The sequence below is a fragment of the Lathamus discolor genome, chromosome 5 (assembly GCF_037157495.1).
Source record: "Lathamus discolor isolate bLatDis1 chromosome 5, bLatDis1.hap1, whole genome shotgun sequence".
Classification (NCBI taxonomy): domain Eukaryota; kingdom Metazoa; phylum Chordata; class Aves; order Psittaciformes; family Psittacidae; genus Lathamus; species Lathamus discolor.
In genome coordinates, this window is record NC_088888.1 from 98821678 (window position 1) to 98849090 (window position 27413).

General features: G+C 39.2%; 1 protein-coding gene across 1 annotated transcript in view; it reads right to left on the reverse strand.

Annotated features, from left to right (window-relative positions):
• Positions 1-14918: 14918 nt before the first annotated feature.
• Positions 14919-27413, reverse strand: part of NBAS (NBAS subunit of NRZ tethering complex) — a 182627-nt gene continuing 170132 nt past the window's right edge. The window contains exons 51-52 of the mRNA XM_065681650.1: positions 26261-26389; positions 14919-15691 (exon numbers count right to left, since the gene is read on the reverse strand). Coding sequence (XP_065537722.1) covers positions 15416-15691; positions 26261-26389 — 405 coding nt within the window. The 3' untranslated portion in view covers positions 14919-15415. The remainder of the gene's footprint in view (positions 15692-26260; positions 26390-27413) is intronic.

A 27413-nucleotide genomic window follows, 5' to 3' on the forward strand; every position in this document is an offset into this window, starting at 1 on the left:
CGTAGTTTCAAAGTAATTAAATGCTTGTGATACCAGCTGCAAGGTTGCCTCTCCAAACCCACAGTATTTTTACTAGCATCCAACAAACTGCTAATAAGAATCAGGGATGAAACAGCTGGGGGCTGCAGAATCATGTTGCCATGGAAACCACTGCAGGTGAGTGGTCCAAGGAATAATAAACCCCAGATTTTTAGAGTTTATAAAATAAATAAAAAAAAAAGGAAGAAAGGAAATGAAGACAGAGTGAAGTAAATAACACAAACCAAGGGCATTGCAAACACTTTTGAAAGGAGGACAGAATAGTATTGTTAAATGTGGTCCGTCATAGAGAACATTGCAGGGACAAAGGGATTGAGCTGAAAGATGACTCAGTGTATAAGTATACCAGAAAAAGGAAGAAAACAGAACTAAACAAGAGAACACAAACACCAGAGGGCACTGAAGCAGAAATAAAATCTGTTACAGGTCATTGTGTTCAGAAGAAACAGGAGAAAAAAAAAAAGAACAGTTCAGAAACTGATGTGGGAATCAGGATCTCTTAGACTGCCTAACATAGTTCTAGTTCTCTTGTGCCAAAAAAGCATTTCAACATCAAGAATTCCACTTGTATAAGACATGAACCAGCCTTTCCCAGAATAAGAGTTTGTTCATCTATGTACACCACAGTGCAAGTCTGATGGATTCGATTTTTCAAAGATAGTTAGAGTCCTGAAATGGTAGCCGGTGGGATTTGCTCGGCTCCTGAACAGACTGAGCACTCAATTCACATTCACATCAGTAAAACTGAGGTTACGTCATGCTCACCTTGCCTATCTGAGGGCTACTGGCACCCTGAATTTTCTCTATGGTCAAGTGATAAGGATACGTAGCTCTAAGATTGACTGGACCAACCAATATCTGAATTAGTTTCTCTCTCTTCAGTGGTTCTATAGGATGCATTATCAATGTCATTTTTATTAAGACTATATTCATCAATGTAACTTCCTGTTTGTAGAGTTTGTGAATAAAAGGGAGAATGCTGTCTAGACATGTAGAGTGAACTCACTCCAAGCTCACAATACTCATGCAAAAGAGGAGAAGTCTCAGAAGATCATGGTGTTTTCAAACTCATACATGGTGATGGCTTCTCCATACTGCCCTGCAGTTTACATTTACCTCCACAGAGCAAGACACGCAAGTTACAGAGGGAGAAGGTTCAGTTATCAAGAACACCAATGACAAGGACTTTGACTAGAAAGCCTTCTGGTAACTTTTCTGACTGGGGGGAAAAAAAAGGCAGTTTATAAACCACTTTAAGGGGAAATCCACAGACAGGACAACAGTTGTGGTACACTGACATACCATGACCTAGTGAACAGTAAGAGAGAGGTTCTGAAGGCAAAATGAAAGTTACCCCATGGAGCACTAAAGACCAGGAACTCTGTGACAGCATCCCCTGATTTTACCCCTTTATGGAAAAGCAGACAGAAGGCATAATACAAAGCTAAAAAATCAGATAAAGTCATAAACCTGGGCACCTTCAGATGAAGAGTAGAACAGAGGATGGCTCTCATGGATAAAGCACAAGGTTAGGAAACCTGTTAGAAACAAGATTGTGCTTTAAGTCATGTCCAAGTAGAAGCAAAAAAGAACAAATTCTGGAAGAAAAGTTAAGCTAAGCAAAAAAAAAAGTTGAGAATGTTGCTTAAGGCATTAAACCAAATAGCAACTACTCTTTCAAATATGAAGTAGAAAGCCAGGAGCAAGCCTGACAAGAGTGTCTCTAGGGCTACTAGAAAATCAAGTTGTAAAAGAAGTACTCAGAAAAGATACAGCCATGTCAGAAAAGCTAAACAAGTTGCTTGTAACTGTGCTTATGAAAGAAATCAGGGAGGAGACAGGTTTCAAGGGACAGTGGTAAGGCTAGTGTTTGTATCACACAAACCGCACAACTAAAACTGCTACAACAATGTAGTTAACAGACATTCAGATAAATGTCAAATATTAGGACTATTGAGAGAGATTAAAGTAGCTGGATAAACGCCAAAGTTTTACTTATGTTGTTAAGTTTAATTATACTCTTTTTCACTGTGAAAGGACAGGACGGTTTCTTCATGTGTAGGTACATATGCAGTAAGTGTCTAATGTTTGGTGCCACAAATATGTCATGAATAGAGGTCACGACTCACAAATCTGTTAAAGTAAGGTATTTTGTTGATATAAAAGTAAGGTATTTTGTTATTTTGTTGATATAATCAATTCAGATTTGGGGGGTGGGGGAAGAAGATTGGTGTGGTAGGGAAGAGGAAAGAGGGGAGGAAAACTAAGTGAGAGACGTAAGAGATAATTCATTTTTTCTAAGAAAATAAAACCCCAACAAATACAGCATTCATTGGCAAAGGAAAGTAAATAACAGGCGATGGGAAGAACTGAAATATTCAGTGCCTCGCTACCAAGACCTGGCCATGCAAACCCAATACACAGGGCTAGCAGACTAGTGGGAAGAAGTTTAACATATGCATCTTGCCTTTAGTAAAGCTTCTGTCATTTGACATTTACATAGGAATATTAAGGATATATCATTTGGGTGAATTTAATATTAAATGCCTGCACGACCTACTGAAAATAATAATAAAACAACGTGTTCATAGAATGGTTATTAATACTTTCTTTTGGCCTGGAAAAGCAGGAAATGAATTGGAATATCTGTCACAGGTTTTTAATTTTATTCTGAATTTCCAGTAGTGATGTAGTTAATAGAGCAGAAACAGTTTGTGAATGCTGCAAATGCCTTAAAGATTCTCAAGGATGTTGTTAATGCCGTTTATGAAGGAAACGCCATAAAAATTAACCTAAAAGATGGTACACCTGAGAAAGAAGAATTAGAGGTATAAACACAAAAAATAAGAATAGCTATGTACATAGCAGCAGTGCAGAAATGTAGCTGAGGTCACAGTAAACCACAAAGAAAAGGAGTTGAGGAGTACAGAGCAAAAGTAATTCTAGAATGAAGGTAGAAGAACATTGCATGAAGGCCATGAAATGCAGCTATTCCATTCTGCAAAATATTGCCAAGACTATAACTATGGTACAATATTTCACATAAAATTTGACAAATCAAGGAGAAATCAAAGGAGCTGTTCTAAAAAGTAAGATGGTGGAAAAAAATTATTAAAGAAACCTCAAACCCAAAGAAAGAATTATATTTGTGTAAACTAGAGAAGATTTTTTTAAAAGTGCTTTCAAAACAAGCAGCCAACACTGAGGTATTCTCCGAGATGCCAATAGTTAAATTGGGAAAGGGATATTTTTCTATTACATTTTTAGGAAAATAGAACAAAACAAAGCTTTTCAACACGATAACAAGTACTAGGACTAATTATCTGTGGAGAGTACCTATCACGGCTTCTAATTTGGCCTCTATTATTGTCAAATCAGTGCCTGAAACAGAGTGACAGGGTAAATACCAAGTAATGTGGAGCCCAGCTTCTGTTTGTTGTCACTGGGTTGACTCTCAGCGTTGAAAATGTTTCACCTGGTTTCTCTTTGGGTATTGACTGGGATGAAAAAGGACTGATCTCTGCAGGAATTTATTTGCACTATATATTTGCAATTGTTTATTTACAGGAGGCTGTGAGAGATATTTTTAAAATAACAAACTTTAAGGGCAAGAATTGGCTATTTGCTAAATGCATCAGACTTTGAGTTCTTCCCATGTTAACTCTGAAAATAGCACAGCAGCATAAGGGTAGTAGATACAGTGTGTCACTTCCTCCGGACTTAAAAAGAGCATTGTTTTTTCCTATGTTCTGCATTCTAGATTGCAGATTTCATTACCTCAACTAAGCATTTTACACTATGTCAAATAAGACACAGAATCACAGAATCCCAAGGGTTGGAAGGGACCTAAAAAGATCATCTAGTCCAACCCCCCTGCAAGAGCAGGGTAACCTACAGTACATCACACAGGAACTTGTCCAGGCGGGCCTTGAATATCTCCAGTGTAGGAGACTCCACAACCCCCCTGGGCAACCTGTTCCAGTGCTCTGTCACTCTTACAGTAAAGAAGTTCTTCCTGATGTTAACGTGGAACTTCCTATGTTCCAGTTTACACCCATTGCCCCTCGTCCTATCACTGGATATCACTGAAAAAAGCCTAGCTCCATCATCCTGACACCTACCCTTTACATATTTGTAAACATTGATGAGGTCACCCCTCAGTCTCCTCTTCTCCAAGCTAAAGAGACTCAGCTCCCTCAGCCTCTCCTCATAAGGGAGATGTTCCACTCCCTTAATCATCTTTGTGGCTCTGCGCTGGACTCCTTCAAGCAATTCCCTGTCCTTCTTGAACAGAGGGGCCCAGAACTGGACGCAATATTCCAGATGCGGCCTCACCAAGGCTGAGTAGAGGGGGAGGAGAACCTCTCTTGACCTACTAACCACACCCTTTCTAATGCACCCTAAGATGCCATTTGCCTTCTTGGCCGCAGGAGCACATTGTTGGCTCATGGTCATCCTCCTATCCACCAGGACCCCCAGGTCCCTTTCCCCTTCGCTACTTTCCAGCAGGTCACCCCCCAACCTGTACTGGTACATGGGGTTGTTCTTCCCCAGATGCAAGACTCTACACTTGCCCTTGTTAAATTTCATCAAGTTTCTCCCTGCCCAACTCTCCAGCCTGTCCAGGTCTCGCTGAATGGCAGCACAGTCCTCTGGTGTGTCAGCCACTCCTCCCAGTTTTGTGTCATCAGCGAACTTGCTGAGGGTGCACTCAGTTCCCTCATCCAGGTCGTGGATGAAAATATTAAACAGCACTGGTCCCAGCACCAACCCCTGAGGGACTCCACTAGTCACAGACCTTCAGCTAGATTCTGCGCCATTGACCACAACTCTCTGCCTTCTTCCCTTCAACCAGCTCTTGATCCACCTCACTACCCGATCATCAAGCCCACACTTCCTTAGCTTATCTATGAGGATGCTGCGGGAGACAGTATCGAATGCCCTACTGATATCAAGAAAAAACACATCTACTGCTCTACCATCATCCATCCACCTAGTTACTTCCTCATAGAAGGCTATAAGGTTGGTCAAATGTGACTTCCCCTTGGTAAAACCATGTTGGCTGTTCTTAATGACCCCCTCATCCTTGATATGTCTAGAGATGGAGTCAAGAATAAGTTGTTCCATCACCTTTCCAGGGATGGAGGTAAGGCTGACCGGTCTATAACTACCCAGGTCCTCTTTCTTGCCCTTCTTATAGACTGGCGTGACACTTGCCATCCTCCAATCCTCAGGCACCTCTCCTGTTTCCCACGACTTACCAAAGATGATGGAGAGTGGCCATCCATGAAAACCTGAAGTCCAGGAAAATAGTGTCTCAATGTCCATGTGCAGCTGTGAGGAAAAGGCCAAATTAGCAGAGACAGATGCATTTTAGAGTTCTTAATGTGTAAGGATGATACTTCACAAACTTAGACCAAGACTGTATTTTTAAAAGTTATTAAACAGGACAAAGTTTTTCCCAGCTTTTGCAAAACTGAGCAAGCCTTTGCACTGGAAGTTGGGCTAGAGTTTCCAGGAAGATGATGATGATGAATATGAGCTGGGAAGGCAGGACAGCTAACAGGATTAAACAAATGGAATTTTAATAGCCAAAGCAGGGCAAAGCCCCAAGGAACTCCTACTCCTTGCCCACAGGACAAGAGGCTCCATATTCTGCACTGCAGAAATGTGACAGGACTACAGTGTGGATTTATATGTTCAGTATCAAGGTTTTTTAGGAAATCTGTCCCATGTAAATTTATTCCCCGTTACGGATAACACTTTATATTGGTGCCTATGGAAAAAATTGGTGATAAAAAAAAAAAAGAAAATAAAAAGTCCTGTACACTATGAAAGTGACTTCATAATTTTTTAATGGGGCACAAGCTGACACTGGATGCCCCTTCTGCCTGCACTCTGGAAAACCAATCAGGCTGGAAGCTGTCTTATAATAACAGCTTGGGGCTAAGCTTGAAAAGGTCATTAACCAATAAGCCACATCAGTAGCCCAAAAGAAAAATCTAAACACAATGCATGGGCTGATCTGAGGCCCTCTAGCATTGTCCCATCTGAAATATCTCAAGGGAGAAATCTCATCGCAGTCAACATGTTCCTCTGAAATCTCCCTGCAATGGAAACTGTAGGCTTGGTGTCTCTCCCAGCCTGACTCTTGACCACCAGTGTGCCTGGCTGAGTCTCAGACATGGATGCTCAGGTGATCCAAATGAAAAAATTTCTTCAGGAATAGCTGTCTGCTTCCTGTCTCTTCCCTGGGCAGCTTCTCCTTAGCTAACCTCCAGCCGCAGCTCCAGGCTCAAGGTCAGAGAGAAGGAAATGAGGCATGTCAGTGTTGTGCCACTGGGCTACATGCTTTGGGACCCAAGCCTCTCCTGCTGTAGCTGGGGCTCAGCTGTCTGCCCAGGACCATTTAGACCTGTGACTTCAGACCTACAGAGATCTCCAGATCTAGATGGGAAATTAGAAGTCACGAAAGTGTTTTGTTAACCTCTACCTATCCACAGGAACAGCAGGCACTGTGTCCACCCCTTTACGAAAGAGAGCTTTAACTCTTCATCGGCAGCCCCCATGCACAAGGTTGGACAAGCCCCGTCACTTTGAATCAGTTAAGAAAAAGCACCACATGGATTTAGTTCCAGGCCAGGCAGAAATAATTGCCAAATCAAAGCACAGAGCTGAGGCATCTGTGTAACATCATCTGATTATTGGCAGACAGATTATTTCACAGTATTCTCCCAGGCCAAGTCATAAGCGATTCAGAAGCGTGCTTTAGGATACAAGCCATGAATTCATAGCACTGGGGTCTGAAGCTCTTCATAGTTTATTCTAAACATCTGTGAAGGAGATTTTTGCTGCTGTACACAGGGATATCTGTGGCATTTACATATCACAGATTCTGATGCACCTCTATTACCATGTTGTCTTCCACTTGCAAAAAATTAAAAGAAAGCAATTATAAGCTAAGTAATCCAGGAGCAAAACAAAAGCATGTATTTGGCTTTTAAATCCTCTTAACAAATGAACAGATTAATTACAAATACTAGAAGATCAGAAAAGCAGCAGGTTTTAGTGAGCAGCCTGGAGAATAAAACTTGTGTAAAAATAGTCACTGGAATATTTGAAATTTAAAAAAAAAAAATCAGTAAAAGTCTAAGCTTGTTGCGAGTAACTCAAACAGGAAAACCAGGCTACATTTTTTTCATTTAATTTGACATCACAGATGTCTGTAACAGCTCTAAAAAGAGCAGCAGCCTTCAATTCTTTCAGGCCCATGATGTTTGAACCCTTCAGACAGTTTGCATTGATGCTGTGGTTAAACAGCGAAGGAGAAGAACTGGGAAAGGCACCCATAAATGTAGCAACCACAGGAGCATTCAGAAACTAAAGGTAACAATTACAAAAAAAATAATTCATGCCTCTCTAATCCATCTTCTCTCCTAGGAAGAGATGTACCCTGGGAAATGAGGGTACCTTTCCTAGGGGCAGATCTAAAAGACTGCAGCAGGCTGGCCAACTGGCAATGTCTCCGGACACCTCTGGACAAACGCCTTCTTTTCACTCATAATACCTACATACAGGAAGCTGAGTATGCAACAGTAGTCAGTAAAAATGGCATTGATAAGGCATCCTATAGAGTCACTGGGAAAGAGAGAACACAGTTCAGGTCTTGGTTTGTTCAGTCTTATAGCTACATATCCTCTTCACTACACTAGGATTAAGTCACTCCTAAGAGGACATTTCAAAAAAGGGACTACCAAAAATACGCTGATTAACTTACAGTTTTGACACAAAGACTTTGTCTCACTTCAGACTGATTAATTTTTGGTAATGTCAGAAGCTGTGACTGTACAGCACTGGGCTACAGTAGGAGTAACAAAATGCTGAATTCTCCAGGCCAGTAAGGAAAAATCTTGGCACACTGCAAGAGAGCAAGCAACCACAAAATCCTTTTTCATTTGCCCCACAGCACCTTTTATAGTTAACTATGCAAAGTGGTAGCTGCAAAGAACAGGTGAGGGACACTTCATCCCATAAAGTCAGTGCCTCAAAATTACAAATGCATTAAGCAATACAAACTGATCCACAACTCTTGAGAGCTGGAAAAGGTCAAAGAACAGAATGCTAGCACTCTTGACATCAAACACCCTGAAACTTTTCACAGCAATGCTAAATACTAAATAGAGGGGAGAGCTCTCAGACCTAGGATTAAGCCAATCTCATCAGTAAAGTAGGGCTTTGAGATGTTGGCTGTCAATCATCACCTCCTACCTATGGCTGGGCAACACTTTTCAGTAATCTTCAGTGGCAGCTCTGTAAACACTGGAGGTTGTGTTATTCAAACTTGTCCTAGGGATGCCAGGGATTATACCAGACTTTTCCCCATACTGATGATGCTGCTTTGTCCATGGATGTTCCTCTGGTTAAGCCTTTGTAGATTTGAAACCTGGGGGAGCAGAGAGGTGCTTTGGGATTACAAAATCCAGCTTGCTGATTTCTGTTCACCTCTCCCAACAGCACAGAACAGCGTTACATCCTTGCTAAAAATTGCAAATGCCACAAAATGCCATGAAAAACAAACATTAAAGATGCAAAACACCGTCAGTATCTTCAGTCATAACAATAGCAAGGAATTTAATATAGGGAGGTGATTCTGCTCCACGTTTTGTTCCACTGTTGTTGATCCTAAGGACCTTAAGCCTTTTCCAACAGGTGTTGGATATACTTAGATCAGTGAGCACCTGAGTGAACAAGAAAACACTTGTTGAAATGCAAGTCCTCTCTGTGTTTCATGTCTGAAGTTTAATAGACTGAGCTGCAGCTACTTGTACTTTGCTTTCTACATCTTCCAGTTTTCAGGGATGTTATAATAAAGCCAAACCTAAGACACTGGTATAAGCAGTGTCTTATACCACTTGTGATCTGTTTCCTTACTTCTCTGTTTCAGCTTACAGGATAGAAAAAACACCTTTTTAAGTCAATAATAACTCACCACATAAATGTGGATCTTGGAATACAGAGAAGTTATCAAAAATATCAACTATTTTTAGAGGCCTCAGTGGGCAACTGAAAAGTATTTTATTGGCATCTCATGAAATGAGATGTAAATGTGTTAAAAGCTCCTGCAGCTAGTAAAATACGAAGCGCAAAAGTTATTTTAACTTTACCCTTTTATTCAATACTGTAACACTTACAAAATAACTTCCTTTATTTTCTAAATAGAGATCCTTTTGAAGCTGCCCCTGATATTCCTTCTTTTTCTCTGAAAGAAAAAGAGCGTCAGATTGCCCAGATCGAGGACATAAACAGAGCACACTGACATTTAACCAGAGGCAGTGGATCCTTCCTAGTCTGTAGCATTTTTCCCAGCTAATTGGAACATAAGACCAGACTTTAGTTTGAGCTAAGAATCATTAGATAAAGGTGGTGAAAGAAACAAACCCAATTTGGTGAACGAAATGAAAACGACATCTTCAACCTTGTGTAGCTCCTGTTGGTAAGGCCAAGCAGATATTGAGCAGTCTATGCAGAAGATTATGATATCACGATGTCTTTGCTGCTTATTTTCTCTAAGCACATCATCTTTTATCACATAGTTAAATATTCTGTTGCATACATATGCAGTGCTTTCACAGTCTTTACTGGAGCCTCCAGGGACTAACACCATAATCCATACTGCCCTCCAAAAGATCTGAAGGAATCAACAACTAATTAAAAAATAGAGCTCTACTTACAAGTGGTGTCCTGCAGTCCCCTTCATTCATTTACCTTTGTTCATTATTGCTCATTTCTATTAGGAAGATACAGTACTTTCATTCCTCGCCAGACCAAGACCATGAAACTCCTGAATTGTTTGTGTTAAATGAACTGGTGTGGCCATGCCAGTTGTTTTTCCATAATTATAAACAAGAAAAAAACCCCTCACCTCACCATTTAAATATTTACCTAGGATTTCCATATGGAAATCTCAAGTCATTGAAGAGATACAGATTATGACTTGATATGAAGCCAACAACAACCCAAAACTTAAATCTCTAAATATCTTGAATCTTGAAACTTCTCAAACTGGATCTTACTTCATATGGGAAACTATATCTCACAATCACTTTTAGTTTTTCATCCACTCACATCCAACAATCTTGAGCAGTTTAAGAAAGTGCCAAAACTGACTAAATCACAGCTCAGGAACATTTTTGTTACAGAACAGCTGTAGCATTATAGCTCCAAAGTCCAAAATGGTTTAGGCTAGTTTTCGCTCCACTTTTCTCTGCAGTGCCTTTACCTGAAATAACATTAAAAGCAGCACTATGGCAAACATTCATTGAGTGCTTAAAAGAATGCAAGATATCACAAAAGAAACATTTCCAGGACTGGACCTTAAATTGCGCTACCATTGCTTTCTTGAGATTATAGGATACTGCCTGTACGTATTTCATGTACATACTATTGAAATTTGCATTCAGATACTGTTGTGTCTTTTATCATCCTCATCCAGAACCAGCCAGATGGTACCTACCAGAGTCATTAAAATCACAACCCGGTTTCATTCGCAGTTTGCTTTCTGTATTGTTCTCCCATTCAGACTAAACTCCTTCTGCTTATTTGTTTTCAAGCACTCCTTTTTATTTTTAAACAGCATACATCTGCTTTGCTCATTAGAATGAATATTTTACACACACATTATGGAGATAAAGATTCTCACAGAAAACAGCCATCATGCAGTTTTCTGAATGTGGGTTGCAAAGGACATTAGACTGTAAATCAGCTCTGTGTGAAGCTGGGTTCCCAGTTACCATACCCTGCAAGCATGGGAAGCCTAAGAGGGTACATTAACAGGACATATAATTCCATAATAGGGTGTCGACATAGCTTGGCAAAAGATGCTGATCTCAGGAGAGAAATGTGTGTTAAGTAGACATTCTAGTTTTAATGACAATCACATTTTTTAGATTAAAATGTATATATATTGACTTTCGCCATTAAATCTTATTTACTTCAGAGATTACCACTAATTGTTTCCCTCTTTTTGCTTATAAATAGTGCACCAGGTCTAGTATTGTATTACCTTTGTGCCTTGAGAGAAGAGGTTGACTTGCACCAACTGCTATCAGGAAATGTTTTAGCATTTCAAATGTTCAGAAGAATGAATCTCAGCTCAACACTCAGCTTTGCCAGACTTATGCAAGATGACCAGTGACTAAATCAAGTATATTTGCAGTAACAACCACACATAAATTGATTACACACTGTATTGGGTTTTCGTGGTCAGGTGTTGGTAGTGGGGGGGAGGGGGGTGGGTAGGGGTGGTGCGGTATGTGGGGTAGCTTCTGTGAGAAGCTGCCAGAATCTTCCCCTGTATTCAATGGAGCCAGTCCCAGCCTGCTACAAGACAGGACCCACTACTTGCCAAAGCCAAGCCCATCAGCAACAGTTGTAGCACATCTGGGATAATGTAGTTAAGAAGGGGGAAAAAAGGCCCTGAGCAACTGCAGCTGGAGAGAGTAAGGACATGTGAGAGCAACAGCTCTGCAGACACAGCCCCTGGTGAGGCAGCCGTGCCCCTGCAGCCCATGGAGGTCCATGGGGGAGCAGATCTCCACCTGCAGCCCAGGGTGGCCCACAGTAGAGCAGATCTCCACCTGCAGCCTATAGACAACCCCATGATGGAGCAGGTGAATGCCTGGAGGCTGTGACCCCATGGGAAGCTTGAACTGGAGCAAGCTCCTGGCAGGTGCTGGGGGTTCATGGAGAGAGGAGCCCACACTGGAGCAGGTTTGCTGCAGGACTTGTGACTCTGCAGGGGACCCACACTGGAGCAGCCTGTTCCTGAAGGGCTGCACCCATGGAAGGGACCCACACTGGAGCAGCCTGTTCCTGAAGGGCTGCACCCATGGAAGGGACCCACACTGGAGCAGGGGAAGAGTGTGAGAAGTGCTCCCCTGAGGAGGAAGGAGTGGCAGAGACATGCGATGAACTGACCACAATGCCCATTCCCCATCTCCTTGCACTGCTTGAGGGGAAGAAAGAGAATTTGTGAGGAAAGTTAAACCCAGGAAGAAAGGAAGAGTGGGAAGAAGGTGTCTAAAGATTTAGTTTTTCTTTCTCATTATTCTCTCTGATTTGATTAGTAATAAATTAAGTCCCTTCCCTCCTCTCCCCTCCCCCCCAAGTCAAGTCTGTTTTGCCCATGGCAGTAACTGGTGAGTGGTCTCTCCATCTTGACCCACAAGCTTTTCATTCTATATTCTCTCCCCTGTCCAGCTGAGGGGAGTGATAGAGTGGCTTAGGTGGGCACATTGGATCCAGTGAGGATTTCAGCCCACCACACACCTGAAAACCTTCCACCTACTTTCATGTACCTGGTACTGATAAGAGATACAGGACTCTGGTGACACGCATGGCTGTACAACAGGGAAGCTGTTGAGGTGTCTGCCATCCACTCCAAGGCAGCTTCAGAAAGTAAGGAAGTACACTCTGTTTTCAGGCAGAAATGTGGGTTTTCAGTTCTAGCTGTGACTGAGCTGGGCATAACCTGAAACTTTATCTTATGTTTGCACAGCTTAGTGTATCCTATGAAGGGTCAGTAAACATGATAAAATACCCCACTCTGTTCAAAGAGCATAGTCATTAGCATGAGCACCAAGCTATCCCCTTTGTTAGCCAATCACAAAGCAAGTGAAGAATAGTGACAGATGAAATTTATCATTATAAGAAGAAATCAAAGTAAACAAGATTTTTATGTTTCTGAATGTCACGGTGGAGAGATTTTTTATTTTTTTTTTAATAAAGTCTTAGCTGTTATAATTACCTACTGAAAATACTGGTGGTACTTAAATGCAACTTTCCTAATCACTACGGAAAGATAAGGCTCTGTCCTTGTGTTACTAAAGTCTTCCTGCTCATTCATTCTGGACACTCAGGACTGCATCTCCAGCTACTGCAACAGAGCATTGCTGAGGATGAACACATGAAAGTTTAAGTCACTGAGGCACTAAGAATGGAACCATGCCAGCAGATTATTTAATCAAGCTAAAAGAGTGAGCCTGTTTCTGAACATCTATAGGACCTTTATCAATTCTTTTGCTTTCATGTATGCGCCTAATCTTTAGCAAAATGAGCTAGGTGTTTTCAAGTGCAGGTGGTTGCTAAAGAGACTCAAATTTACTATTTTCTGTGTCTACAAAAGGGAACCTATAGTAAAGGTGTCAGAGTGCTGATGAAGACAGGATTTTTACTAAGAATGAGGGCTGGATGAAAAACTCTTGAAAGTCTCGGTGAAATGGACTGTCTGGGCAATCTGCTGGTAAATGGGCTTCAATCTGTAACTATGAGGATGTACACAAGAAAAATAATCTCAAACTATATAAACATAAGTAATGTAATCCCAGATGACTGCTACTAATGTGGAAAGAGAGCTCAGGGTCAAACCAAATGCTCCTATACAAACACTATCTCAAATGCTCAGTAACACTGAAAAAAAAAATTATAAAGCATTTTTATGCCACTAGATGAACATTTGGTGTATTCACAACATTTGATACAAGGCATGGCTCTGCTCCTCCCCCTTCCATGTCTCAAAAAATATACCAAAAAAGATAAAGAGAATGACAAAAGGTTACAGAGAAATAACGAAGTATGCCATGACTCGACAAGTTAGAAAAGACACAACATTTATATTGTGTGTATTAGAAGTCCATAAAAACACAGAGGGCAGATAGTGTAATTACTTAGCTTTCCTTTATTTATTATAAGGACATAATCTGAGAGAAATGAAAGATGAGAATATAAATAGTTAAGGTGGCTCTACTGATAGACAAGTTTATGACAAGTTGGACATACAGCTCAGGTCATACAACCTCAGAAGCGAGGCAAGTCTCAGGGATTTACTGAAAATATGTACTCTCTTTTAAAAATACTAGAATTTAGGAACCTGGACATTTTTAGGCAGGAAATGTGGCAGACAGGGTGGGCAATGATACAATAATAAATCAATTTTGAAGGTGGAACACTTCTAGTTTTGTGTTTATTCCTTTCCTTCAGAATCTCTCAGTCTATCATCAATCAGTACAATAGGAAGGTGTTAGGTGTTACTTTCTGTGTGTTTTGCAGTGAAATATAACCCCAGAAACATCCTTGCCCAGGCCCCCTTTCTCATTTATTTCAATTGCTGTGGCTGTTTTGAAGTTGCCCTGACCTTGATTTGCTCTCCAGCTAGCTCCTTTGGTACTCGCCTCCTGACAGACAAGCAAAGGGAAAATCTTTAGTTCCTAGGTGTTCTGCTGTCTTCCTGTGCTTCTGCATAAGCAGCACACTCTTCAGGGGAATTACTGGCTGGGTGGTAACCCACCATTCATCATTCTTAAGATCAAATGGCCCAAGTTTTCATCCAGCATCCCCTGTTTTGTGGGTAACAGAGGCACAGCTACCACCTGTGTACTGTTTCATGAACTCTGACCTTACGCAGGATACTTGCCCAGTTTTCTGTGTTCACTCCTGCAAGGGTGGTGAGGCATTGGCACACAACCAGAGACACTGCGGCTGCCTCATCCCTGGAAAATCCAAGGCAAGGTTGGATGGGGCTTTAAGCAACCTGATGCACTGGAAGATGTCCCTGCCCATGACAGGGAGGGGTGGAATTGGATGATCTTTAAGGTTCCTTCCAACCTAAACCATTATGTGATTCTAGAAAATGTTTAGGATTTCAGATGGGACTTCACAAATTGTAGAGAAAAATATCTCAAAGACTAGAACTATCTGTAAGCATGGAGAAGTTCAGCTTGTCCTTATGAATAAACATCACTAAGGAGAAACAGGAATTTCAGAAAAAGGAGCTGAATTAAGAAAATATTTATCTGTCTAAAGTGAGGACAGAAAGACTACAATAACTGCAAAATATTTTATTTATTGCAAACAAAAGCTGTAGTAACAACACTGACAATACCAAATTTTAAGGGTTTGAAATTCTCAGAAATTACTCACTGTGATTTTTTTTTTTTTACTGCACATATCTTTAATTATATTTTTACATTAGTTTTACATTGTGACAAAGTAAATTACTTACAGAAATTAAGACAAATTGTATATAACCTGCCAGCTTACTAACATTGCATTTATATGTCTCGGAGTATAATTATTTAACACTTCGATCTGAAAAGGATTATCAGGTTCACTGCTTTGCTAGCCATATAACAGAATGATACAGTTTGCACCAATACACTTTTTAAGTGATTAGAAGCATATGGGAATTCACTGTGTGCTGTTCGTATTTTCTACAGAATGTAGGTCATAACAAAGTTTTTTACTTTGCAAGAACAATAATTTCTTCCTTTTGCTTAAGATATCCATCAAAAAGGCAGACAAATGCATAAATCCAACATTTTTAGATCCAATGCTGAATAACCTGGAGGGCAGTGGTAAAAGTCCTGAGTGCAGGATGAATCCCTTGATGATACATCAAGAGGGACCCAGCCTCCGCACTGAACCCTGCTTTTCTGAGTTCTTTAGCTATTTCCTCTACATCCCAGCCCCCCTCTCCCTGGTTAGCCAGCAAGTGGTCAATAAGGCGAGGACAGAAGGCAGTAGATATGCACTTTACCACTAACTTGGCATCGAGGAGCAAGGAAAGGATTTCCGCATCACAGTTGGAATCATCAACCTATGAAGAAATTAAAATCCAAAGTAATTAAAAGTTAATTACTGGATACATCCATCAACGAGAACAAATCATCACTGTTCTAACTGCACAGTGTGACCTTGAAAGCAATTCCGTACGGATTAACAACAGGGATATATACTTTGCATATGTTAGAATATGTAGTGATATGTCTTTAACAGTCTCTATCACATTAGTATAAATATCTGACCTGCAGAAAGTTAAGGACCTGGCTAGGATTACATGAACAGCTTTACAGACTTTTCATAGGTTCTCAGCCTCAATGCAAAATAGACCACACCATTTACCTCCAGAGCAAGAATGATACCCTGAGGAAGGTCAGAGCACAGTATATTAAAGTTAGGTCACATTCCACATATCAATATGATAGGCAACATTTGCAGACTCAACCAGATCTTCCCAAGTTTCAACACTCACTGCAAAGATAAGCTTTTAGAATATAAGTTGTATTCTTCTAAAAAGATCGGGAACACAAAGCACCTACCTCTGTATGCCTCAGAAAAAACGTGGTTACTTGATATATGAGAACAGATATTCTCTTGAAAAACTTGTCTATAGCTTTACAAATAATACTGCAGAATACTTGAAATTCTACTTCAGTTAATTTTGACATGTATTTCACAGGTTCCTTAAAAAGCAGTGTGGTTTTAATCAGCTTGGGTGATTTGCCAATTCAAGAAGTGCAATAAGACAAACACATATAACCCCCCAAAACAGGCCAAAGGAAGGGTAGACAATAGTTGGGTTTTCAGTGGCTGCATCATAACAAGTTACAAAGAAACTAACCAAATTATGCTATATTTACAAAATAATCTCTCGCTTAAAAAAAAAAAAAAAAAAAAAAAAGAGAGAAGAAAATCTGTCTGGTTAACCTCTGCTTAATTTGCCGTAAAAATGATGCACTATCTTACACGGTTGGTAAGTAAGTTACCAGCAAGTAATAAAGACCCTGTGATCCAGTGATGTAGTACCCTTGAAGACCAGTTCAACTTCTACACAGGACCACAGGACATGACTACTGTATACTGAGAGATTTGGCAGTGACACTTGACAGTTGTAATTAAGCAATTTTTAATCTAATTAGCATCACAAAACTTTTAACCCAGAATCTTTTCAGGACAGCATTTAAAGTTTCCTCATATATCTGCTTTAGTTAAGCTAAAACAGTGCAGAACTTTGCTTCCTCATGTTCATGTGCAGTGGGCTTCATGGACCCCCTGCCCCTCCACTGTCACCAAGAACACACTGCAACAGGCACTTCTTGCTTTTAACCCAGTTCTGTGAGAGATCATGCACACCATTTAACATGGACCATGAACTGTGGAAACTATTCTCTCCAGGTTCCCTATACATATAGTTGAACCTATATATAGGTTCCTATGTATCCTATATGTGATTGAACAAGATCCTCAAAACATAAATCAGAACAAGTACATAATTTTCTCTGGAATGCCTGGAATTCCAAAACTCCCAAAGTTTGGCATCTTATTTGAAGGAATCATGTGCATGTAGAGAAACACCAAGAGTTCATGAGAACTATCAGATAGCTCCTTGCATTGAAATGGATGAGAAATCTACAACTAGCTCCAGGAGAAAGAACTTCCTTGGGAGTAACAACACATTCTTCTAGAAGAAAAATCTTTATTTTATATGAATAGTTTAGACTAATTAATATGTTTCGCTTCTGTGAAAGAGCTGAAAAGTCAGCATGATGACTGAAAGCATGTATGTGATAAGAAAAAGATACAGAATAATTTGTGCTCTGTTTTGGAAAAGATGCAAATAAACAACAATATATAATCTATAAAGCAGAAAGATAAAACATGAAATCCTGTGGCATGAAAAGCTGTTACACCTCTTTTTATCACTTTCAATTTACCATTAATAACGCATGATCATTATTTTCCATTTACTATTTTCACTTCCTTTGGATCTTCAGAAGCTTTCTAGAAAAACAGAATGTCTTTATCATGTTAACCAGGAAGAGAGTTTGCTGTTTCATGCTGTGCTAGTTCTTCCATTACTTCATTTAGACACTCGTGGCTTGCTTTCTATTGAAATTTTAAAAATAATCTTGATTTCCTCCAAATCTTCAACAGTTTCACACTTACAAATTCAAAGCTAATGCAACAATGCATAGCAGTTCTAGGTCCAGTTTACAGGCTGTCCAGTCTTTTAAGTCTTCCATTATTTAATAATTCCTCTAACTTGCCAATGTTTGACGTGTCTTCCTGTTGAAGACAGCTTGATAATTAAATAAAATTGGTTGACAGCTGGCTAAACATGAGCCAGCTTGTGCTGAGGTGGCGAAGAAAGCCAAGAGCATTTAGGCCTGTATCAGAAATAGTATGGCCAACAAAATAGGGCAGTGATTGTCCACCTGTACTCAGCACTAGTGAGGCTGCATCTCGAATCCTGTGTTCAGTTCTGGGTCCCTCACTATGAGAGACACTGAGGTGCTGGAGCGGGTCCAGATAACTGGCAACAAAAAGGCAATGAAACTGGTGAAAGATCTAGAGCACAAGTCCTATGAGGAACTCCTGAAGGAATTGGGGTTTAGTCTGGAGAAGAGAAGGCTCAGCGGGGATCTTATTGCTCTCTACAATTACCTGAAAGGAGTCTGTAGTGAGGTGGATGTTGATCTCTTCTCCCAAGCAGTGAATGGGACAACAGGTAATAGGACAAGAGGTAACGGCCTCAAGTTGCACCAAGGGAAGTTTAGGCTGGATATTAGAAAAATATTCTTCACTGAAGGGTTTTCAAGCATTGGAACAGGCTGCCCAGGGACATGGTTGTGTCACCACCCCTGGATGTATTTAAAAGACGTGTAGATGTGGCACTTATGGACATGGTTTAGTGGTGGACTTGGCAGTGCTGGGTTAATGGTTGGACTCAGTGATCTTAAAGGTCTTTTCCAACCCAAACGATTCTGTGATTCTGAAATTCCTAGCTTTGGCATCTGGTAGCATACCACACAGCATACTAAGCCACTATCCAAATAACTATCATCTTTTCTGAAATGGGAGAGTGGAGGGATATTCTGCCCCACCTCTGAGCTCTGTGTGCTCTATTCTTGACCCGTATGTAAGTTTTACACAAGGCTTCAGTGTTTGATTTTATGAATATAAAATGTAAACAGTAATTATAGTAATGAGATTAACAGCAGATGGGAGGTTTGATTTAAATTGGGGTTTTTAGGCTACTATTCAGTTAATGAAAGTCCTATAGATTAGTGTGATTTCATGTGCCAAAAATGTACAAATTGGAAAGATACAAGTCTGAAAGTAAAAGACCTTTTCTACCATAAAATGATTAAACATCTGAGCTATACTATGGGGATGATGATGCCTGCATGCAGAAGCAGAGCAGCCTCTCTGTACTCATGCATTAATGGGATCACTGGTCTTTACACATAACAAAAGAGCATACAAAAGGCTCTTGGTTGTATCTGAGAGCTCATGCTTAAGCTTGGATGGTACATCAGGTTTAAATTGATCAGTATTTCCCATTTTCTGACTTCAAGGCTGTCTGAAGACCTGGTCAGGAAAAGGATACCTTTTTGTAATTGTCTCCAGGGAACTGGATGGAGACACAAGATGGCAACCAGACCCTGTGAACGCATTTCACGCAGTTTAGTCTACTGTCTGTTCTGCCACTCTTTGGTCAGTCTAAGCAGAGTCTGAAAGGTGTGGGAAGAACACAGAGACACCAAGTTTTAATTAGAAATCTGTATAAAAATAGGCAGCTGAGAAAACTAGATTAACTATTGCCCAGTTTTCCTACTCCAGATCATGTCAACGTTTTGGGTAGCATATGAAGAGACAGTCACAGTCATTATATTAAATAAAAACAAATGCACACACCAAAATTCCTTTCCAACACCTATGCAGATTGTTAATGAATTAATGTATATTCAAAAACTTTATTTAAGATAGTTTATGCACTGAGCAGTGATGCTTAAAGCTGTAAGTTTTTTATATTAAATCTTAAATGCAAACTAAGAACTACACGCATTTAAAATTAATTTTAAATTAGAACAAGCATTTAAGCAAGAAATTACTAGAATAAAAAAGGTAAATACACATAGTATATATTTAAAAATGAAAATACACCATACAGCATACAATATGGTGTCTGTGCAAAAAATGACTCAACAAAACTAAGACTCCCCAGTCTAGAAAAGAGGCAGCTTAAAGGGTAGAGCAGACAGCAACATCATTAGAGTATAAAGGGACTGATTAAACACATTCTCTCATTAAAAAATAATTATGAAGCATCAAATTAAACTAGTAGGATCAGATTCAGAGTAAAAAAAAAATAAAAATGTTTTTCTACACTGCTAAAATCTGGCAAATGACACTGCAAGATGTAAAAGCTCATCTAAGTTTAAGGAGAAAATGGACAAAACTTTTAAAGAAAACCACTGGCAGTTCTGTAGTTAGCAAATACAGCTGAAAATAACCCAAATTTGGGAGAGTAGTGTCACACAAAAAGGGCCTATACATTTGCCCTTATTTTAGTCTTCACTAGACTTAAAATTCCTTCATCCTTTGGATTTAGCCTACTGTTCCACATGGAATTTTGATCCTCAAAATTTTACAGTTTAAAAAAATATTAATTCAAAACAACCTTCAGGTTTTTTGTTTTTTTTTTTTTTGTTTGCCAATGGTTTCAATCACATTTTAAATGTTGCTTAAATTAGCACAGATTGGCTACAAGCATATAATTCTGGCACACATATCACATATTTGCTACAGTAGACAGAGGCTCTCAACGCACATCATTTTCAAAAATCTCTCTTTTGATAAGACTTGTAAAGAAGAGAATAAACCCAATTAAGACAATTACTAAAAAGTAACCTTACCATTCCAGCATTAAAAAGGTGCTGCTTCTGGGTAGACAGCATAGGTAGGATAGTATACGAATGCGTCACTTCTTATCTGCCTGTGTAAACAAAGCCCTTGCTATCCCAAGATCCTAAGCCTTAAAAGCCTGGTTCCAGCAAGGTTTGCCACCGATCCCAGAAACACTGTTCCAGTAATATGGGATGCAGCTGACTGCAATTTAAGCACGTCTCAGAGGTGCAGGTAGCTGCTGCACAAATTAACACACAACTGCTTCCCATATTGTATGAACACGCAAATAAACTATAAACCACAATAATGACAAATTCAGAGTCTATTCAATACAGAAAAATCACTATGCCTATCTAGACTGCCATGCTGAGGGTGCTAAATTTTTTATTAGAGCAAAACCTGTTACTTCTGGAAGGCTTAAATAGGAGCATCTTTACTTTTTCTTATCTATGCCTCCTTCAGCAGGATTTGACAGTGCAGATTCAGTGTGGCACCCGCACACAATGCGCATGTCCACAAGCAAAAGAACTAATGGGGATAATTACACTATGGAGAGGAACTCCTGACATTTTTTTCCTTAACTTTCATACCTATTTAGGTATTGTCTGAAATCAACTTTCAAGATGCAGGCATTCAAATAGTATCTATCTCTGATGACTACTCTGATGACTGTGGTGATCAATACCTCTCCCTGCTAGACATACGCATGTTCATCTAGAAAGTGAAGCAGCATAGAAACAAAATTGCAACAGATGCACTCATTTCCACTGAAGCAGCACTACAGCACTCTGCTTCAAGCAGGACTTGTGCATTTTATCAAACATCTCTTTGATGCAGAATTTATAAATGGATCTGTACCTACAGATGGAAAACCACATCTCAAGGAGGTAACTGCCAACAGAAGTTAGGACCCACTTGCACTCACCCTCCACAACTCCTAAACTCTGCACATCTTCAGCAGGCAGGGGAGGAGACTTATCCCAGATTACTAAGCGTTACTCTCGGAGAGGGTGGGGGATTCAAGCCATTTCCCTGTACAACCTGTATTTGCTCCTATGGTTACTGCTGTATTTCTGAATCAGACTGGCAGTTTGTGTCTTAACTCTGAACCCTCTCTGCTGTCAGTCCATAATTAGTAAGGAGTAAGCATGTCTGCCTGGGGCATTGCCATCAGCACAGCAATATTACGAACTGCAAATGGGCTCAGGCTTGAAGCATTCAGCTCTACCAAGGCAGCAGGTCCCCTGGGCATGCAGAGACAGAGAGTCTGCAACTTTTGAGAAAGCTGGTGTGTGAAACAGGGGGATCACGATCAGGTTTGCCACAGGTGTCACCTCTTCTGATGTACTCAGAAGAGGAACCTAAGGCATCTAGAAGGTTTTGCTGATAAATCACTGAGGCCTCCACAAATTCACATGACCATGAATGAAAGAATTTTGTGCAACTGCTCCCCAAGACCACCGACATCAGCGTGTATGTTAGTAACATTTCTGGTTGCTAATACAGCCTATACTTGCCATGACACAACATATTTGGAAAAAAAAAAAAAAGAAAAAATCTCCTGTAGTAAGAATTTCAGATAAGAAAGAGCAGGTCAGGTGTTACCTTTTCCCTAACTAAGGAGAAAGTCAGGGTCTGGGCAATTCCCTGTCAGCATCATTTGTGCAGGTGTCTAGAGGTTCTGGTATTAGCAATAGGCAGTATTTCATCCATAACTTATGTATTATAAAATGCATGCATTATGAAATATAGATACTAATGGAAAGAGAAGAGCTGATGCTAACACAACAGCAGAAAAGAACCGAACCTGCTATTTCCCTGAGTATTGGCCCTCCACTACTACTGGAGGTAAAAATGTTTTCCATTTTATTCTTTATTAGAGTCTATAGCTATAGGACAAATAAAGGGAGTAAGAGAAATAGCAAGATACACCCCCTGCCCCCCCCCCAAAAAAAAAATCAGGGAAAGATACTTTACCATGATTACTGTTCACTTACAGACACATAATTTTGTCAGATTTCTTTTAATAGGTAAGCCACATCAAGTTAGTAGCCATAAATAGCATAAGATATGGAGAACACGGAGAACACTGGAAATTCCATTATTTCACATATTCTTTATGATTTTCATGCTAGGTTTTCCAATACATCATTGTTGCAAAGGTATTCAGTACTTCATAATTGGAAGTATAGTATGTAAACAGAGCTAAAGTATTAGGTTAACTAAAACCATTTTATAGCCCTATTCAGGCCTCGACTGAAGACGTATTTGCTCTATATTAACTCCCATTTGTTGACTGTTTTACCAGTATAACTTAAACTACCACCACGTAATAGAATATTTGGTTGCTCTGTCAAGTATAAAAAAAAATTCTCATCTTTGAAAGATAACCAAGTGAATAGACAATACTGAAACCCTTCTCAAAAACAACTGACTCAAGGGCAAACTGAGCTCTGTTGGCAGCAGTAAGCTTATTTAACTAAACTGATTTTTAAAATTATTCACACACCACACAACACATAGGAAGTATAGTTATTTCTGTTACCTAAAAAAGAGAAGTGGCAGTTTATTAAAAGATCCTCAACAAAAAGAGAGGTATGCAATTTCAAAAAAGCTTACACAAAATCTTGGTTGTTTTATTACAGGCAAAAGCTATACAATCCCTAGGATCAGCACTTCAGCATCATCCTTAACTGTAAACATCCATAAAGCTGTCGGCACCATACAACAAATGGCTAACTAATACATCGTATCAGCAAGCAAGTGCTGTATTTTTCTCACAGCCATGTTTGTGAGCTGTGTTAGCACTATGTCAGGGAATCAATAGCTATGATTTCCCTTTGCCAGATGTTATTTGTCCTTTTCCTGTTTAATGTAAGCAGAAATGGGATTCCTATGAAAAATTCATTAAGAATTCTACAAAAAACATTAACAGTCCAAATACTGTTTTTAGAAAGTAAAAAGTATGCATAAAAAAATTACACTGAATAAACAACACTGACATAGCTAAGAAACTCATATGCACTTTAAGAACAACACCAACTAATGTGATCATAAGAGATGCATATAAAACAAGGAGTAAAAGGTTCTTTTCTAAACAGTGAGAAGAGCTTTTAAATTTAGCATGGCACTCTTTTGTACTAGTTGCTTTTCTAACATGGGCAGCGGAATGTCACTGGTGAAGTTCTATGCCTGATGTAATGAAGTCAACAGCTGAATTGTCACTGACAAGATGAAACCTAAGTCCAAAGCTGAATGCTTTGAAAATTCTAGGTTATCTAGTGCTCTTACAGAACTATGTGCTCGAATTAATACTGAATTTAGAGAGAAAAATTAGAAACAACTTATCAAGTTACCTCCTGCAAAACAAGGCCAAAAAGAATATGATTTTAGACACGCACAGGTGTGCAGAGTGCTTTTTATATTAGTAAGAAGATAATATGGTTTCTGGCCTTAAAACTCCAATGTAATATAATCAACCCAGAGTGTAGAAAATCGAAAGCTGTAGCACACTAGAAAGGCCAGTTAAGAGCGCAATACAATCATCAACCATTCAGAAAGTGCCATTGCACAGCATTATGCTTTAAAAATAGTTAAATTAAATGTATTTGGACACAAATTCCTGCTGGCAAGCTTCAGAGCTACTCACACAGCAGCTTTCATCTGCTAACAAAGAAGTCAATTTAAAAGGTTAATAAGAACGTATAGATGAGAAAGTGCACGCATATATCAGATGGCCACTTGCTTCTCAATGAGATCATCTTGTTTAAAAACAGTTACAGAAAGGTCTTGCTTTGCAGACACAAAATCTAAAACTGCACATGGTAAGAGAAAAGTACAGATTTACTAAAGAGAATCTATTGTCTTGGTTGTTAATATTTATAAAAATCTGTTTTATGGAAAATTAAAAAAAAAAAATTGTGGTTTATTTGCATACAGACATTGGGAATAGGAACCTTCATAAACCTATGGTTCTTTGCTTAGAATGCCAAACTCAGCTAGGAAGTATTCCAAACTCATTCTGGACGCCAACTATGGTATTGCAATTTTGATACAAGCAGATGTGTGTTACATATAATACGCTCTGCCACCTTCCATGATGCAGTTTTATTTGTTCATAGAGAACAGGTTAAAAAAGCTGGTGCTTCATTCATTTTGGTAACCAAGTCTTTTTGAAGGAAAATCAGTTAACATCTGAGATGGAGCCTATGTTTCCAGGTCTACTGCTTCTCTGACTGGTCACTGTTGGGTTCTCAAAAGGAGGTAAATCCTTTCTCAAGTTATCCAGTGGATGCAAAAAGAGAAAGCTTCTGGAATACAATATGTAGCCCAAGAAGGAAAGATAGAGCACAGGAGCAGGAATTAAGGGAGTATCCTGGGAAAAGCAGGATGCAGAATATCTTTCCTAGGGAACAGAGGACTGGTGTGAAAGTAGAGGATAGGACTGCACCGTTTGCTGTAAACAAGGAATCTGAAAAATTTGTGGTAATTAATATAACTAGAGCAGAAAGCCTGCCCAAGCTTTCCTAGAAATCACATTTTTAAAGCTTTTGTGTTTTGGGGATGCTTATTTTAAATAGATGTACAGAGATTCATTTTTGTTTCCGTATGGGGAATTTAATTTTGAAATAGCGTCTGGGAAATTTACCAACAATTATTATTTTATATTGTAATGTACAACCAAGAGCTACCTAAGTCATGGTGCACAATTCGGAAATATTAGAGGTGAGGCTTTTCTACCTAAATACTGTAATTCTGGAAACTTTCAATGCAGTTAATTCAGCCAGACAAGGAAAGCCACTGCCTTTCATATAAAGGTCTGAGACAATACATCCCTTGTCTTTTGTGGTAAGAGTGCTGGATTGCAGACCTCAACTAACATAAAAACCAAGTCAGGTTGTACATGCACAAGTCCAATTAACAGCCTCAAGAAGTTTTAATCCCAGCTCACTTTTCAAAGACAAAAAAAAGAAACAAAAACAAAACAAACAAAAAAAAAACCAACAAAAAACCCCACCCTGTTTTTGTCTAGGTGACTGGCTTTCATCTTTTTAGGTGTTCCTTCTTAACTGAAAAGCAAATACATAGGTGAAAAAAGTCATGTAACTTTACTGTATATTTTTCAATTCTTATATAATGTCTTTCAGTTCTTCTCCAAAGAAAAGAATGACAGTATTTAGGGTTTTTTCCTCCAAAAACTTTGATACTTTTTGCAGTATGAAATAAAACTAATTTAGAATTGCATGGAAGTCCCCAAACATACCATCTTGCATTTCAACCTTTCTAGAACAAACCCAGTGATGCAGCAGCTTTCTACATGTATACAAGAACTGCTAAATTTGTCAGAAACAAGCTAACTCACCTGATGTACTATTATCACTTTAAAAAGCCCCAAAGTGCTAGAATATGAACACAGACATAATAGTCTACTTTATATAACAGAATAGTTTCTGTTCCACCACACTGACTTAAAATAGCATAGCAGATAATTTACAGAAAGTGCTGTGAGTTTTAATCACCTCAAGTATATATAAAAGATCTTACTAGCCGCTTGTTACTGCTCACTGTGGAAACAATAGCTGTGGAAAATCTTTATAATGACAACTGTCTCAATAGTCTCTGCTTACTACAGGAACATAAAAGAGCTAATTTATTACCTCAGATGCTGAAATTTGGTTAATTCAACTGCTCATACCTTAGCAACAGCTGTTATCTGCTCCAATGCCATGGTGTGAAGATCTTGATCTTTGCTTTCTACCAGCAGCTTCAAGGAGGGCAGCAGGAGGGACTGGTTAAGTAGCAGCAAACATATTTCTTTTATACACTGAAAATAAAAGTAAACTCATTCAGTGAGATCTCTGGAGATACTAACATCATTCACATTAAAATTTATGAAAATTCCATGTCAAATGCAAAATGGAAATCAAACTTCCACCATAAATGAAATCCCTGTTGGAAACAACTTCAGAAACTTGAAATGGCAAATTTAAAATAATGTGGAATACAGGGTTATAAGCACAATGTTTGTTATATTAAGACATGGCAGGTACTGAACCACCATCACAACTTGGTGTTTTACTAAAAGAACAGAGCAATCAAAGCTCTCTGTGGGACTAATATATTTGTGCTTGCTGAAATACTGCAAAGCATAGGAAGAAACTTAACAGACACATGACATTTCTGTAACTCAGTTATGGAATCATGAAAGTGGAACAAAATAAAGAGGAAATATCAGTACATACAAGATTTCAGCATCATAAAGTTCTGCTGCAAGATCTTTCCAAATTTTATGCAGTATTTATTAATTTATATCTCAAAAAGTATTTCAGCTACTAAACTGTGTTGGAAGTCAAATTATAACTCACTTTTCCCTTTTTGTCATTTCCAAGAATTTGGGTTGTTCGTCACAACCACTTCCCACTGAGGCCCATCACAGATGTCCCGTATTTCAGGACAGCTTACCCTAAGTGCCCTGGATATTGTAAGACAGTCACTTTGAAAATGGTATCCAATTCTTAGAAGTGCTCTCTGTTTCACTCCAACATTTAGAGAGCAATTGCTGAAGGAGCTCACTGGCTAAATATAAGCTGAGAGAATTCAAGTCATATAATTTTCTACATCTTTTGCAGTCTAATGACAAGTTTAACAATTTGATCATCAAGATGCAACCACACTTTTAGCAGCACGGGTTTAGTACCCGTGAACCTAAAAGCCTAAAAATTATTTGAAGAGGAGATTGTTAAATGTTCCAGCCGTAACATGCTGCAGACACCTGGCCTTGCTTGGCACAGGGAGCTCTCTGGCTGCACATTGCTCAGTCTTTTCTATATTTATACCTTCAAGAAACA